General features: G+C 46.5%; 1 protein-coding gene across 1 annotated transcript in view; it reads right to left on the bottom strand.

Annotated features, from left to right (window-relative positions):
* PLCD4 (phospholipase C delta 4) overlaps nt 1–17801 on the bottom strand; it is a 147258-nt gene that overhangs the window by 21065 nt on the left and 108392 nt on the right. The window contains exon 10 of the mRNA XM_069227276.1: nt 10848–10964. Coding sequence (XP_069083377.1) covers nt 10848–10964 — 117 coding nt within the window. The remainder of the gene's footprint in view (nt 1–10847; nt 10965–17801) is intronic.

Genomic DNA, 17801 nt, shown 5'->3' with positions numbered 1-17801 from the left:
TTTATAGTTATGCCATCACATTTGAGATGCTGCTATTCCTCAGGACGAAGGCATCATGCACCTAACCAGGATACTTGGCAGTGACGTGGGAGATGTACTGGTCAGCCAGGCACACCATCTGCATATTGAGTGAGTGGAAACTCTTCAGATTCCTCAACACCTGTTCAGCGTTCCGGGGGGGGGAGGGACAAATGCAATATGTGTTCCGTCAATCGTCCCAATAATATTTGGAATATGACCCATTGCATAGAGTTCTGTCTTCACAATGACCAAATCTTCCACCTGGGGCAAAGCGATGTAGCTGCACATGTGTTTGACCAAGGCAGACAAAACCCTTGCCAGCACGATTGAGAACATTGACTGTGACATTTCTGCTGCCAAGCCCACTGTCACTTGAAAAGAACCAGTTGCCAGGAAATGGAGCATTGATAGAACTTGCACAAGAGGGGGGATCCCAGTGGGATGACGGATAGTTGATATCAGATCAGGCTCCAATTGTGCACACAGCTCTGTGATTGTGGCCCTGTCCAGTCTATAGGTTAGTATTATGTGCCAGTCCTCCAGTGTAGCCAAGTCCACAAGGGGTCTGTACACGGTGTCTTGTCTCCTCCTCCTATCCCTCCTCAGTGGTAGGTATCTAAGGGACACAAGAGTGAGTAGGGTGTCACCAACTGAACAATGGAACCACCACCTCAGTGTAGAGCATTTATGTGATGGGACAATGTGAATGGCAATGTATGTACAATTTACAGTTCTCAATTTTCAAAATGTTGTCCACCACTATAAAGTGGCGACCGCCTGTCCTGTATGTAGGGACAGGTGAAAGTGAGGTAACTCCGCCGGCATTGGGCTGCATGGCGGAAATGCGGTCTTGCACCGCCGTGCTACTCCTCATTGGCTAAAATGAGGCTCTATGGAGTACAGTGGCCCATGGGGATCACCAGCGGCGGTGACGGTGTACACCGCCACAGACGTGACCGCCATTTTCTGGACCACAGCAGCCACAAGGGGGTGAGTACAGTGAGCGTGACAACCATGTTTGTTGGCTGCCATGGGATCCTGGTGGTGGGTTTCAGTTAGTGGGTACCCCTTAATATCAGCTCAGACATTTCTACGTGGTCCAGCTCAAGGTAAATGGGTGTCCAGCAAAAACATGTAATCTAGCTTGGTGGCATTCCATGTCAGACAGGGCTTAGTGGGTCCCAGGAGGGGTGCAGTTGGCGGTGGTTGGCTCTCATCTTGCTGTGGTACCTAGCCAATGGAATGCCAGTGCGATGCATAGTGCTCAATCCTGATCCCTGTGTGTGATGTTAATGTGTATGCCATCTGTGGTGTTGGTGCTGTAATAGACCCAGTGCTCCCTTTCTCTCTCCCTCCCCCCTATTTTCTTCTGTCATCCTGTCCATGTGTGCATTAGCATCATCTGGTGGAGGAGCAGGGGCACCTGCGACTGAGGGAGCTGCATCCCACAGGACCAAGGATGCAGAGCCACGGACGCCAGGGGGACCAGTGGGACGGAGGGCGAGGGTAGCACCACTGACTCTGATTCTTCCTCCGATGGAAGCTCCCTGGTGGTGGCGGACACCTCTGGGACCACCCCAGCTACAGGTACAGCCGCCATCCCCTGTACCAGCACCGCCCTCCCAGTAGCCCCCCAATGAGTTGGCCATGCCTGCTCACTCAGGAGGGTGGGCATCTCCTTCGCCTCAGGCACCTCAGGCCCTGCCCCAGTGAGCCCTGCTGCCCTCAGTGAGGAGGCTATTGACCTCCTGAGATCTATCTCTGTAGGGCAGTCAACCATAGTGAATCTAGGGGCTGGCATCACAGATGAAGCAATATAATGCATACTTGGTGGGCATCCACAGTAGGTTGGTTGCCCTACAGAGATCGTTTCAGGCTGTGGCCTCCCCTCTGCTGGCAGCCGGTGTTCCTGTTCCCATCGTCTTCCCTCCAACTACCACTTCCCAGTCCCAGTCTCCTCAACCCCAACCCATCCAATGCACACATACAGACAAGCATGCAAGCAAAACATCAGACAAGAGTAGCCCAGTCAAACACAGGCAGCACACTTTACGCCACAAGCACTCACACAACAACATCCACTGCCTCCACTGTCTCCCCCTCCTCCTTCTCCTCCCTCACAGTCACATCCGCACTCACACCTGCATGCACTGCATCAACAGCCACCACCACCATCACCACATCAAGCAGCACACACACCTCACTTGCAGACACCTCCACAACGTTCATCCGCGCGTCCCCTTTGTCCTCTCCCATCCTGCCTGCCCCCACCCCCCAGGAGACACAAACGCACACACTCAGACTGCCAACAGCTATCCACCTCACACACTGCCCATTCACCTGCACCCAAGTCCAGCAGACGTACACCTCCGACAAACACTCCCTCAACCTCCAATCCCATCCCTCCTCCCACATACCACCCTAACGTCCCTAAGAAGCTTTTTCTTGCCCATCTTGACCTCTTCCCTCCCCCTCCACCCCGTCCTGCCCGTAAGAGCAGGGTCCCAACGACCCAGCATAGCACCTCAGCCAAACAGTCTGCCACTGCTCCCATCAAATCCTCGGCTACTGGCACAAAGGGGCCCCACAGTGTGAGGGCTGCCACTCCTACTGTGAGCACACCTCCGCCTCAGAAAGGGAGGACTAGGGTGGTGAAAACCAAGGGACATGAGACGGGTACAGTGAAGGCACCTCCTAGTCATGGAGGCAAGAAAGGGAAGGATCCCACTCCACCACCCAAGAAAGGGAAGGATCCTACTCCACCTGCAAAGAGAGGCAAGAGGCCCCCTCTACCAGCAGTGGGCAAGGAGCCCTCACCTCCAGCAGAGGCAGCCAGGATCACACCTCCACCAGCAGTGGGCAAGGAGCCCTCACCTCCAGCAGAGGCAACCAGGGTCACAAATCCTCCAGCAGTGGGCAAGGAGCCCTCACCTCCAGCAGAGGGCATGTAGGCCACCCACCAGAGACAATTGGGCAAGAAGCCCCCTCCAGAACCAGTGGGCAAGTTCCCCACTTCAGAGACTGTGGCCTTACACTGCTCACCAGGGACAATTGGGCAAGGAGCCCCCTCCAGAGCCAGTGGGCATGTTCCCCACTTCAGAGACTGGCCTTACACTCCCTACCAGGTACAATTGGGCTAGGAGCCCCCTCCAGAACCAGTGGGCATGTTACCCACTTCAGTTAAGGTGCCCCCCACCCCCTCTCCCCTTACCCCTGAAGTGCCTGCCCGTTCCCAACATGATGCCCCTGCACAGTGGAGTCCGGATACTGTCATGAATCAAGTTGGGGCTTGGACTGTGCCCTGTGGCCATGTGGGCCTTTTGTACTTTGGACTGGCCATTGGCCATTTCTAGACATTGACACCTGTTTTTGTTATCGCATGGACAATACGGTGGCTGTTGGCATCATATTACAGTATCAGTTACAGCTCAATGTGGTCCTTGTTTTAATTAGACTTGGGTCCTGTGATATTGGTTTTACTCTGCAGCTGGTTGTGTGTTTGGTGTGTGTGTTGCGTGTGTGTCATTCTCCTTTCCCTCCCTCCCTCCCTTGTGTGCTGGGCGGTTGTGCTCACCGTTGTCGTCTTCATCGGCGTTGGTGTTCCTGGTGGACCATGGCATAGAAGAGCATCGGGAAGACTTGAAGTTCCGGTTCCATGGCGGCGGAGGTCTTCTCTGTGTCTCTGATGGTGAGTCTCTCGTTTTCTGTGCAGTGTCTCTGCCAGGCTTTTGATGGCGTTGGTACCGCCCCGGAAATCCTGGCGGTTTGCTATGTCATAATATGGTGGACGATACCTTGTCTTCCGCCTGGCTGTTGATGGCTACCGCCATGGTCAGTGGTGTTGACGCCCTGGCGGTTGGTGTGGTATGTTGGCTGTCTATGGGAGGTATCACTGCCATGGTCATAATTTGGCGGTAATTACCGCCAGCCTGTTGGTGGTATTATCGCCACTTTACACATCACCGCCAATGTCATAATGACCACCTATGTCTTTGTATGATATGTAAAAAAAATTAAAGTATTGTGATATGTTTATATGTTTAATTTAAGGTATTTTATTGCTTGATTGAAATAACATGAAAAGAAATCTACAAATTAACTGTTTTTCCAGTGATTGATTTATAGTTTCACTGTTGTATTGATGATTACATTTTTTCCTACTACTGTACCACTTTTTCTTCTTTTGTCTTAGTTTACCCAGGTATATTAGGGTTATCAGGGTAGACCCCTTCTTTCACAAGTTATTGTTATCAGCTGTTGATGTGATGCCTGCCCCAAGCAGTAGAGTTGCCATCGCTGCTCGACTCCTGCACATGAGCCAGACACTTCCTCTTCTCCTAGACCACAGTGAGGCATGCTTGTGGTCATGCGCCTATTGACCCAACGTGAGTTGGCGGCGTGGAAGGTGCTATCTCGCATGCATTACATTGTAGCGCATTCGCTGTTCCATACATCCTGCTAGTGTGTGAGGAAGTAGGCACTATGCACACTTTCTTTTTTTTAACTCTTTTTTATTTAAAGTACGGTACAAAACAAGCAAACTGCATCTTGGTAGACAGACAATATTATCAATTGACACACCTCTCCACCCGCCCAACCATTCAATATAGCCTTAGAACCCGCCGTAGCGGGCTCTACCGGCTATTAAAGGCCCGCTCCCGCGTTAAATGCCCGAGCCGAAGGCGAGGGCATTTAACAAGGGAAAGGGCCTTTAATAGCCGGTAGAGCCCGCTATGGCGGGTTCTAAGGCTATTAGAACATTCTGCCACTCAGGGCAGAATGTTCTATTAAATAAAACAAATTGCTCATGGAGCCCGAGGGGATTAAAGTCCCCTCGGGCTCCGTGAGGCTTTGTTCACAGCTGTTGCTGTGAACAAAGCGAACATTGGAATGTTGGCGCTGCGGGTTTTTACCGGCCAGTAAAAGCCTGCAGCACTCCATTGTTTTCAATGGAGCTACCAACGTTCCAATGTTCTAATTAGCATTACAGAGGAGTTAGCTGAGTCCTCCAGCATATGATGCTGACCCAGAGGCATGGGGTAGTTACAAATATTACCCCTGTAGGTATTCCAGGTCCCCCAGATTTTTGACCATTTTCTGGGACAGCCTCTTCCTTCGTAGACCACTCTCTTGGCCAGCCTGCACCAATCCAAATCCCTTTGCCAGTCTTCCATCTGTGGCAGTTGCCCCGCCCTCACAGACGTGCAACATTGCATTTCACGATGATAAGATCCAGTGCCCACCACGTTTGCGCCATTTGAGTCATGTCCATTTAGCTCCACATGTTAAAGAGACAGCATTTTTCAGTGGCAGTCATTGAACCCCCGGTCACTTCGCACATGCATCTCTACCACTTCCCTCCAAAAGCCCTGTACTTTGGGACAATCCCATTTAGTATGATAGAATGTGCCTACACCACCGTATCCCCGCTGACAAGTGTCCTTGGTAGCTCTACCCATCTTGTTATATTAAGAATATTTATAGAGCGCATTAAATCAGAGGGTATCAAAGCGCAAAAGCATTCACTCAAAGCTGTGCAAAGTAAAAAGCCCCATTTAAAAATGTTTTTTAAAGATAGGCAACATTTCTGTGTCTGCAATGTGAGATGGCAAAGTATTCTATAAGTGAGCCACTCCTGCCGAGAAGGCCCTCCCACCCCATCTAGCTTTGCAAAATCTAGGAACAACTACAAGTTTACGCAGAGAAGACCTGAGAGGTCTGGAAGTAGTATATTACCAGAACATTGCATTAAGCTGTTCCATATTCTGGGAGTAGAGGGGCTTATGCATCATGCAGAACTCTTTGAAAACTATCTTCTTACTGATGGGTAGCCAATGAAGAGCAGGCAGCCCCTCTCTCGCTGACGTCTGTCTAGGGAAGTTGAAAGTGAGGCGTGCTGCTGCGTTCTGGACGACCTGCAATTTGTTAACACTGGCACGATTGGCATTCAGAAATAAAGAATTGCAGTAGTCCAAACACCAAATAATGAGTGCGATGACAACTGCTTGGTGCAGCTCTGAAGGAATAAAAGGAGAAATCTTCCTCAAAATTTTGATAATGGGGAAACAAGTGCCAGCAGTACAGGTAGTCTGGGTGTCGAAGCTCAAGGAGTTTTCCAACAGAATACTCAAATTCCTAGAATATTTCACTGGAGTAGGAAGAGACCCACACTCCTCAGGCCACCAGTTCTAAACCCAGAAGAAATCTTTGACACCGAAAACCAGGACCTCGGTCTTGTCAGCAATTAGTTTTAGCACATTGTTGTTCATCCACTTCTCAATACTGGCCATACAATGCCTAAAACATTCAGGAACCCCGGTCACATTGTTGGAAATTGACACAACGATTTGGGTGTCATCGGCATATGAATGGACCTCAAAGCCAAAAGATCGCACCAGAGCCGCCAAAGGTGTCACATAGATGTTAAAGAGGGTTGGACTCAAGTGGAGCCTTGGGGGACTCCACAAGGAAGAGTAAAGGCATCAGCTTTGAAGTCACCACAGCTGACCACCTGTACCCTGTCCAAAAGGTGGGAAGAAAGCAGACTGAGGGCGACACCGCCAAATTCATCTTCATCAATGTAAATTGTGTATAATAGGAGCGATGCAGCGTTTTCAATTGGATCAAGTGGCACCCCGCCCGAATGGCCACCTCCCGAGGGGACGCAAGAGCCCAAGCCCATTCCTCGGCATCCAACTCACGCAAGTCTTGGGCCCATTGTTCCTTCAGGCATGGCAGTGGATAAGGTGTATGTTTAAGTCATTTTTTGTATGTCAAAGAGGTCACCTTTCGTGTCAGGTGCTCGTACACTATGCACATTTGAAGCGCCCTCCTGAGTCAGCACGCTGCCACTTAAGGCGGAACATTTTCTGAGCAGTGTCACAGGGGAACTGAACTCCATGACCGAAGCTTTGGGGGTATAGTAGCAACCACTCCCTCTTCAGTATAGATACCCACACCTCACCCACAGCCTCTGAACTCAGAAAGGTCACGCCTGGAGCACAACTTACCCAACTCACCCCAATTCTTCTCTCACAGGCAAATGCTTCTCAGAAGCACATGGGGTGGCTTTAAATGCTGCCATAAAAGTCTAAAGGATGCATTTGAACTTGCACACTATGAAATGTGAGGACCCAGGGCATGGGCTCATTTTGAGGTTGTGTGGGGTCGCAGCTGCAACCCCTGGCTTGCTTTTTCCAACCCCTGCACTACCTTTGCGACCCGTGGCCTCGGAGGGGGAAAAGGCAATGCTAACAACAGAAAAGAAGTTAAACAGTACTGAGATGCGCACTGTTAATTATCAGCAGCACCTGCACAAACCAAGGCACATAACTCTAAGCTTGTTAAAGCAAATGAGTATACAGCACTGCAATGTATACTTTGCTGAATAAAATAAAGAATGGAATAAAAATAAAACATTTGTAAACAAGATGTGGCAGATTATTATTATGGTGAACACAGAGAAAATTATGTGTTTGAATAAAAACCTTACTTATCTGCTTTAGTGACAATGTCTTTCAAGGGATGCTGATAAAATGTATTTTCAATGCTTAGGAAAAATGTGTGTCACATTGGTCTATATAAGGAAATATAAGTGGACAAAACCAATAATGGTAAATCATTTTGTGCATCTTTCTGTAATTTTCCAATGTGTTGTGCTTATGGTACACACCAGGGAAACTATTAAATCGTGACAGTTTGGAGTATAAATAATGTGGCTTCCCAGTCTTATTTTGTATTTAAATGCCATTATATTTTACTGCTCCAACAAACATAATTTTTCAAGCTATAAAATATTAAAAGGTGTAATGTTCCTGTCATGTCAGCACACTATTTAAAATGTAGGTGGTATATAAAATGGGCATTTATCTGTGTTAGTAACTTGTGTTATTATATAATTGTGCGCTTAAATGTCTCTAAGCTTCAGCCAAGTCAGTTATTCTGATGTCATCGGGATCAAAGTCATGTGACATCACTTCCTGGGAGGATTCAGCGTCAAAGATAATTTGATGTCACTTTCCATGATGTCATTGGGTTAAAGGGAGGTTATGTCATGTCACTTCCGCTACCCCTGGCATTCTGGCGACCTGACGTTCATGCCTAAGGTGAGGCGCAGACCTTGAGAGCGGGGAAAGATGGAGGAGGGCCAGAGAGGAGGGGCCTCAGAAGAAGGGCATATGTGTTTTAGGTTTTCACTACGCATGCTTGTGACATTTCTATGTTTCACAGGTTCCCTGTGTGTGCATCTGCCTGCCTCATGAGTAACACCTTGCAGCGAATTAGTATTAATAATTGAGGAAGTGCAAGCCTGAACATCCAATGCAAAAGGGTAAACAAAAACATGCATAATGTTGGTAATTCTTAACACAGTTTGAGAATTGTAACCTCAATGAAGCCCAGCACTGGAGCAAAGGCAGCAATAGCATGAAGTCAGCCATCCATTATCAATGCACTCAGTTACTCACCCATTCATCCATGCACTCCCTCACCCCTCCCATTGTTCACATTGTCAAATTCACCCACTCATGCATAAACACACACACTCACCAACTAGAAGGAGAAAACTGAGATACTTAAGAGAGCCATCAAATTGTGAGCAGGGGGTGGGCACAAAAACCCACGCTAAGGCTGTATTGGATGCAATAAGCCTGTCTGCCAGCAGATTGATAAAGCTGCATGTAGGCAATTCCAAAAATGGAGTAAAATTGAAAAGAGGGCCCAGATCTTTTCAGTGTAATTTATGCTGGGACTCTGAGGAGGGGAAGTGAGAGACTGAGTGAATAAAAGGACGTTACGCTGCAATCTTCACCCTCTCGCTGCCCATCCATCTTCTCCTCTGGACTGGCCTCCCCAGGTGATCCCCATAAATGCAGCAATCTATAACTCAGGTTTGCAACCAACTTCAATTACTATTGGTTGCTTGCAAAAAACCATGTGCTCCCACACATCCGGAGGGTGCTCCCAGTGGCTATTTTAATAAATGTGACTCCACGGTGCCCTTTGTGAAGTTACACAATGACCCTTACTACTGATCAGCCCAAACGGATGGAGTGTAGCACCAAAAGGACTTTTCCTCTAGTCTCAGGGCAACACATTTGTGGCGGCGTAGTTATTTGGCTGTGACTAAGGTTAGTCAGAGACTTCAAAAGTGCTGGTTTCTACTGCAATATATCAGGTGAGCATGTTGCTAAATATATGGAGCCTCCCCAGAAAAGAGAACACACGAGTATCATATTAACCTGATTTTCCACACCCCATGGTTAGAGTCAGTCGTCAGGCCGTATGTGCTGGTGGCCACAGCCCTGCTGAGAACTCCCTTAATATTAAGACTCCCTTAACAAACTAAGGGGTCATTACGACCCCGGCGGTCGGTGTAATAGTGGCAGTAGTACCGCCAACAGGCTGGCGGTACATACCTCCACTATTATGACATTGGCGGTTTGGCCAAAGTCGAAAACTGCCAAGTTAACACACTGACCGCCACGGCGGTAACGACTGCCGGGCTGGAGACTACAGTGACGGCCGCCCATGGCATTTTGACCCCGCCCAGCTCCATGGTTTCTGTACCGCCACGAAAACCATGACGGTAGGCACTATCACTGCCAGGGAATTCCTTCCCTGGTACTGATAGGGGACTCCTCCGTCCCCCTCCCGAGAGTCCTCCCCCACCCTCCCCCTCCTCACCCCGACATATACACACATACAAGCACATACATACACACCCATACACACACGCATTCCCACATTCACCCATGCATGCATACATTCATACACATTCATACACACTCACAGAAACACTCACTAACATACATCCAGGCATACACGCAATCACACGACACAACATGCACGTACACACACACCCATTCATGAACACACGCATTGCACATGCATTCACGCATTCAAATACAGTCACACACACCCCCACACACGCACACAACACCCCCCACCCCCCTGTCCTGTCGGAGAACCCAACTTACCTGCTTGCAGGGAGTCCTCCGGGAGGAGACGGGATGCAGCGCTGCTGCCAGCAGCAGCTTCCGCGAGCAAAACACCGCCAGGCCGTATCATGACTCATGATATGGTTGGTGGCGTTCTGCTGGCATGGCGCTGCTGCTGGCGGCAGTGCCACCTTACCACCGTCCGCCTCCATGACTGTAGCCAGCCTTCTGGTGGAATTCCGGCTACGGTCATAATTTGGTGGACGGTCGGTAGCCACGGTGACGGTATAGGCACAGCGACTGTATGTTGGTGGCCGTCGCCGTGGCGGTAGACGGCATTTGCCGCCAATGGTATAATGAGGGCCTATAAATCTGTCAAAGTCTCATGTCAAGCACCGTTGACTAACAGTGTTGTTTCTCCACAGTATTTCCGCAGCAGTGAGGCCCTACACATAAAAACAAAGTGAGGTCAGATAATAAGCACTATGACCATGTAAACTACATATACCCTGACATATTGTTACACTTAAAGACCTTACCTAGTCTCCAGCTTCACTCTAGCTGCTCCTTAACATTTACTTCTATTTGTGGGTCACTAGTTTTTGAAATTCTGTCCTTGGTTGGTCAACACCATAAGTCCTTGAAGATTGTTTTGCCTATTCTGCTGTCATTTGAAGGTGAACCTGAATATCGGGTACCTACCACTTGTCTGAGTGACAATGATGCGTATCACAGCTGCATCTGCAAAGCCCTTGTGGACTGGGCTTGACCTTTGTCTTCACAACCTTTTCACTGTTTGTTTATTGCTTCTTCAAAATATGGAGATAGGTTAAGAAACAGAAATAAACAACCAAAACTGCGTTTTCATCTGATCAGCTTAATACTTACCAATTTGGCATCCCACGTTCCACATCTCCTGGGGATTGTAGTTGGAGGAGTCTGTCCTCATGCCACTTGGGTAGATCCGAGAGAGTAACCGGGAGTTATAGCGGACAAACTCATTCCCTGTGTGGAGAGACAGAGGTAGTGAGACAGTGTGATCTTCCTGCTGATTGAGATGAAGCAATAGTCCCACCATGCCACAAGCCTTGCATCTCCTTCCACTGGAGAGAGTTCTTGTTATCAACAACAGCCCCTGGATGGTGGTAGGAAGGGAGTTCAAAAGGGTGCTCTTTGTATGGTAGCAGGTCTCAGAGAGTGAGGGTATGATAGGAGGGATCTGTGGAACTACCTTTATGTGCCTATATTTATACAGTGTTCATAGTTGAAATGTAAGGGGCATATTTATACTTTTTGGTGCAAAACTGCACTAACGCAGTTTGCACCACAAAGTTTAGCACCGGCTTGCGCCATTCCTGAGCACCAGCCAGGCGCCATATTTATGGAATGGCACAAGCCAGTGCAAAGGGTGGGCTAGTGTAAAAAAAAATGACGTTAGCCGGGTTGGGGTGGCGGTATGGGAGAACGGGTTTGGCACCAAAAAATGACGTTAGGCTGGTTAGAGTAAAAGACATTTCTCTAACGAGCCTAGCGTCATTTTCTGATGCAAAACCATCCATACAACATGATTCCGGTCTTAGAAAAGACAGGAGTCATGCCCACCACCCCAATGGCTAGCACAGGGGACAAGTGTCCCCTGGGCATGGCCATTGCACCCAGTGCATTGTAGGGGGGCCCAAGTTGGGCCCCCGATGGCACTTTAATTAAAAAAAAAAACTTCTTGCCTATACTTATCTGGGATGGGGTCCCCCATCCTCCGGTGTCCCTCTGGTGTGGGTGGAGGTGTTCCTGGGGCTTGAGGAGGGCACCTGTGGACCCATTCCATGGTGTTTAACCATGGAAATGGGTCCACAGGTCCCTTAACACCTGGTCTGACCAAGGCGTTAAATAATGATGCAAAGCAAGCTTTGCACCATTATTTAGCCCCTCCTCCCACCCGTGCGTCATTTTAGCACGGGGGATAAATATGGGGCTATGGGGTTAGCACCTTTTTTTAGATGGGAACGCCTACCTTGCATCTCATTGATGCAAGGTAGGGTCACGCATCTAAAAAATGGTGCAAATTCCAATATTTTGCCGTTAGACTGGTCTAACGTTAAAATATAAATATGGAGTTAGTTTTGCGCCGAATTTGTGTCAAAAAATGATGCAAATTCGGTGCAAATGGGGTATAAACATGCCCCTAAGTTTCTGTTTATCTGAAGCATAGGTATATAAACCAGCTGGTTCCTGATCACACCCAATGCTCACGAGGAGCTGCAATTGAAGCACTTTGACTTTAATGGTGTGTCATACCTGGCCGGTCTATGGTCTGTGGACTTAATTAGTCTTATCAGTTGTATTACTGCAAAACATCAAAGTCACTGTAAAGTTTAATGGGGTGCTATTACTACCAAACCTCAATGACCATGTAAACGCTAATAGTGTCTTATAATTGCCAAACCTCAAAGATTCTGTAAACTTTAATTGAGTCTTTTACTGCCAAACCTCAACGACCCAGAACATTTTAATGGCCTACTATCAAACCCCAAAGACCCTGCAACGATTTGAGGCTTACTACTATCAAACCCCAAAGACCCTGTAAACTTTAATAGAGTCGCATTACAGCCAAACAGCAAAGATCCAGTACACTTTTATGGAGTCTTATTGCTGCCAAACTTCAAAGACCTTGTAAACTTTAATAGAACCATCCTGCTATCAAACCCCAAATACCGTGTAAAAATCGCAGTCTTATTACCATCAAACCACAATAACCTTATAAACTTTGATGGAGTCCTATTACTGCCAAACATCAAAGATCCTGTAAACTTTAATGGAGATTGTTACTGCCAAACCTCAAAGACCCAGTAAACATTAATGGAGATGCACTACTATCAAGCCCCAAACAGCCTGTGAGAGAAATGAAGTCTTACTACTATCAAACAAGCAAGACCCTGTAAACTTTAAAGGGGACTTACTACTGCAAACGTCAAAGGTGCTCTAAACTTTAATGGAGTCTTATTACTGCCAAACCTTAAAGACACTATAAACTTTCATGGAATATTATTACTGCAAAACCTCAAAGACCGTATGAACTTTAATGATGGAATCGTATGTGAAGCTGTGTTACTGCCAAACCTGAAAACTCCTGTATATTTTAATGGAGACTTAATAATGACATTATTAAAAGACCTAGTAAATTTTAACCGAATCATGCACATTTTAATGTAGACTTATTACTGCCAAACCTCAAAGACCCTGTAGCCTTTAAAGGAACCTTATAACTGCCAAGCCTGAAAGACCATGTAACATTTAATGAAGTCTTAGTACTGCTCTACCTGAAAGACCCAGTAAAGTTTAATGGAGTCTTTCTACTTATTACCAGTTAGAATTGTCATTCTTTTGCACAGTATTCCCCGAGATTTTTGCCTTTGCTGTTTTTGTGGACAGCAGACCTCTGTGCAATTACAGTGTTGTGCCCCCCCCTTAAAATGGTCTTAACTGTAAATTCAATCTTGTCAAAATAACCCTTTTTGACCGGCCTAAAACTTCCTTTCAACTCTAGTTAGGCCTTATTACCCATAAGGCAGGGTGCATGGCATTCAGAAGTAGGACATGTACAATTTTAATGTTAAACATGTCCTTGCAGTGCAAAAAGCCTAAGAAACCACTATAAATGTAATTCTTGGACATTTCTTAATATTTACTACAAGCCCAATCCACTGGTGGAGTTGAAATTGTAATACATATTTTCCAAATATGACTTTTATAAAGTTACATTTGCCCTGCCTTAAAGGGAAGCTAAATTTATATTTTGTTCTTCCACTTATGGTAGCCAGTAATTATCATTTCAATATGTATGAATGAAGTGTGAATGTGCTACCAGGACAGAGACAAAAGGTCTTGGGTGTGTGGTGGTGTTGTTATGCCTTTGGCAGGATGGCCTGTGGGCTGGGCTGGCGTGGTGAACTTCAAAGAGGCCTACTATGTCACAAACAAATGTAGCTAATATCCAGGCCTGCACCCTTGTTTTGGCTCCCAAGCCAGACTGGCCTCCATCACAGTGCGCCTTCTGTTGACACAATAGTGTCAGTTCCTGCTGGAGTGTCAAGAACTGTCAGACAGGTCTGCTGAATGTACACATAATATTTGGAGTGCACTTGAAAGTTGGGAATCAGAATGCCAAAAACATTGTGTATCGACTGTCTGCTACCAGACTACTGTCTCTGTGATCTGTGGGGGTACAGGGACTGCCTAGATCTGAATTTTTGTGTTAGGTGCGGAAGATCCCTAGGATTACCATAGGACACTCTCCACACACCCCTAGCCCTCAGAGTCCAGGTTTGAGTGGCCAGAGAGTTTAGCCATCTTGAAAATTCCCAAATGGGTAGGGATAGCTCCAGGAACCTTTACCCAGTTGGTTAGGGCAAGCTCAGGGGTCATTTCTGCCTGTCCTGTTTGATCCCCATTGTTATCATTGTTTTCTAGTTGGGTAGGTGCCAGATATTCTGTTATGCATTTTCACTGCTGTCTGGTTGGGCAGGTGCCATGTATTCTGCTATGTACCTTTCACTATTTTCTTGTTGGGCAGGTGCCACTGTTTCAAGATCTGTTGACCTAAGCGCTAATGCAAACAGGTGATGCTAATTAGTCAAAGGCCTCTGTTTCTTGCTGACCTCAAGGTTGCCTGATCCTTATCAGTTCTTTATTTGTTTAACTGCCCTAACAGGTGGTGCTGATTAGTTACAAGTCTCTGTATCCTGCTGACCCCAAAGTCGCCTGGTATGCTTGCTTGTTGTTCATTTGTTCAGCTGCCCTGCCATCTAATTAAAGGCCTCCTCCTTGTGCCTCAGTTTCCTACCAGCAACGGGCTTCTATTTGACAGGAAACACTCAAACATCTCCAGGAAGCCTCCAGTGCTCAATGTTTGTTTACTCATCTTTCAATTTCCTGCCTCAGTCTCCCATAGGAAACAGCCTTTTAATTGACAGGAAATACTCAGTTATCTTCCGGAAGGCTCCAGATATACACTTATATGACAGGCTGTAAATACCTGTCCCCCTGCTTGGCTTTGTTGATCCGTATTGAGAGAGTGCCGTGTCTCCCGTCAGCACCATCCTTGGATTCCCAGCCTCGCGGCCTGCAACAAGAACAACCTGGACTTCTTCATTGAAATCTGAGGGCCAGCAACCCCTCTTGGAATTCAAGAGTCCAACAATCCTGAATGCTGGAACCTGGCTGGTCAGACAGCACTGCCATGTCCCCTTTACTTTGACCATCTTTTCACTTTTTAACACTCCAGCTATTTCAGCCCATTATATGGACATCAGGTCAATGCACTGCCCTGGCACATCTAGTTCAGGTACCCCTATTTTCTTTATCAATTTGAGTTTGGAGAAGAAAGCTGTGGCTAAAGGAAAAGTACTAGGCGTGTGAAATCACGCAACATTAAGGACAGATAAAGATTTCGGAATTATCTGAGCAGAGGTTAAAGGATATATGCTCAGTGTTCAGTGCAGGGGTCAGTGCTTGAAGGCCCTCCACATGGACTTGAATTTCTTATAGTAATTCTTGGTTTGGTATGTTTCATTAAGAACCCACGTCTCAATCAGATGGTAAAACATTCAAGTATGGTTACCTGAAATTATTGTGTTCTTGTTGTAGAGTACCTCTCCTGAAAAGAAGCGTGTGCCTTGCCACTAGAACTTGACGTACCCTGCTCAGAAGGATTAACAGCCACCAGCCATCCTTTTCACAGGATCTCCAGATACACAAGAATGATCACTCTATCTCACTCTCTCTCTCACTAAAGCTCCTGACCCAAGGGTTAGTCATGGTATAAGTCATCTCTTCTGATACTGAGGCTTAACCTCAACGGGAAGTGGTGGAAGATCTTCACTTCTGGGGAATTCAAGTGAGTGTTCCTTGATGTGACAATTCTCACTACCTCAAGCCAGGAATAACTTGGCATCTCCATGCACCCACTGCAGAACACTCATGGATGATAAGAGGACAGAACCTGCTATCTGAGACCTGAAAAGAGCCTAGAAGACTGTACCGGCACTCCCTCTTGTACCCAGGACAAACAAGTGCACTCCAAGGGTCATAACACTGGCCTCCTGTTAAAGCTTCATGGACACAACAAGCTACAAGATGCCTTTTACTGTAACTGATCAGCTGGCCTGGACTCTGCCAGCCACCCTGTGGGTCTCTAAGTGCCTCTCCTAGTCTCCTGGGAGGGTCTAGAAGTGTACTCCTTTAGTAGACTGTGTCTTAAAGTCGGAAGGTAAAATCTAGACCAAAATGAACCTGAATGTGTATCTGACCCATCGCGGTCAGCGTCAAATTACACCTAAGTCCTGTTCTACTGTATCTTTGTAATTCTTGGTTCTATTGCTACTAAAATGTTTACAAATTCATATCTCTGGTTCCCGGTATTGGAATATTATCATTTTGGTGTCATTTTGTTTATTAAATTGTACTCTATTTTTCTAATTTAGGATTGTTATTCTTTTGCATTATGCCTTAATTACTGTAGTAGTACTTTATAAATAGTTTACACACTGCCTCTAAATTAAGCGTGTCTGCTCTGTCCCATAGCACCGGGGATGTGCTCAGGTTATTTTACTGACTTTTAGGGTTTGCCCTGACAAAGACTGTGATTACTACTTGAGGTGGGTACTTACCCCTTCAACTAATAACCCAATTTCTTACACTACCAAAGTCCCTGTACCATTTGCTGGAATTGCACTACTATGAAGCCACAAAGCCTCTGTAAACTTTAATAGCTTCCTAATACTACCTAACCACAAAGACCCTACAACTTTAGAGGAGTCTTACTAGTCTAGCGCCAGGACTCCTGTTCGGAGGCAGCAGAGCACTTTATATATGTATTGTTTTGTATTACTACTACTAAAGCCCAAGGTCTCTGTAAGCTTCAAGGGAGTCTTATTACAGCCAAACATCAATGTCCCTGTAAACGTCAATGGGGTCATGCCATTACCTGTGAACCTTATTAAAGCCATACTACTTCAAACCCTCAAAAGCACTTATAAACCTTAATGGAGTCTTATCGCTGCCAAGCATCTTTAAGCATGAAAACCTCAATGAAGCTCTTAAGACTACCGAATCCAAAGGCAGTGCAAAGATCAATGCAGTTTTACCACTGCCAGTCTTCAACTGAGTCATGCTAAACCTTAGGACAATGTAAACTTTAACTGAGTCATGCTACAGAGAAACACCAATGACCCTATAAACCTTAATGTAGTCTATAGCCGCCAAATCTGAAGACACTGTAACATAAACTGGGATTTAACTGCTGCTAAACCTTAGGACAATGTAAACTTTAACTGAGTCATGCTGCTGCCAAACATCAACAATCCTGTACCTTAACACACCACTACTACTGCCAAAGTCAAAGGTCCTGTAAACTTTACAGGGACCTGAATACTGCCAACCCCCAAAGGCCCTGCAGACGTTAATGAATTAATAGTGCTAGGACACCCCAATGACCATATAAAGTTTAAAGTAGAGGAACTGCTACCAACATTCAAAGGCTCCGTAAACTTTACTGGACTCTTACTACTAGCAAAACTAATTACCCTGTAAGCTTTAAGAGAGTCTCACAACATCAAAATATAATGACTGTAAATGTTCAGTCTTACTACTGCAAACCCCAGTGACCCTGTAAACTCTAATGGAGTCTTCCTACTGCCAAATCCCTTGACCCTGCCATTTTAATAGAGTCTCAAATCAGGTCACCTTAAATTAACTATAAAGAAGATGTGCATTCAAGCTCAAAAAGGGCATCTTCTGCATTTATAGTATTCAGTTCTCAGTCTACAGTGAGACGCCACTGTATTG

The sequence above is a fragment of the Pleurodeles waltl genome, chromosome 3_2 (genome assembly GCF_031143425.1).
Source record: "Pleurodeles waltl isolate 20211129_DDA chromosome 3_2, aPleWal1.hap1.20221129, whole genome shotgun sequence".
In the NCBI taxonomy this organism is placed as follows: domain Eukaryota; kingdom Metazoa; phylum Chordata; class Amphibia; order Caudata; family Salamandridae; genus Pleurodeles; species Pleurodeles waltl.
Note: the sequence above shows the minus strand (reverse complement) of the source record. Positions and strands in the feature narration are given on the sequence as shown.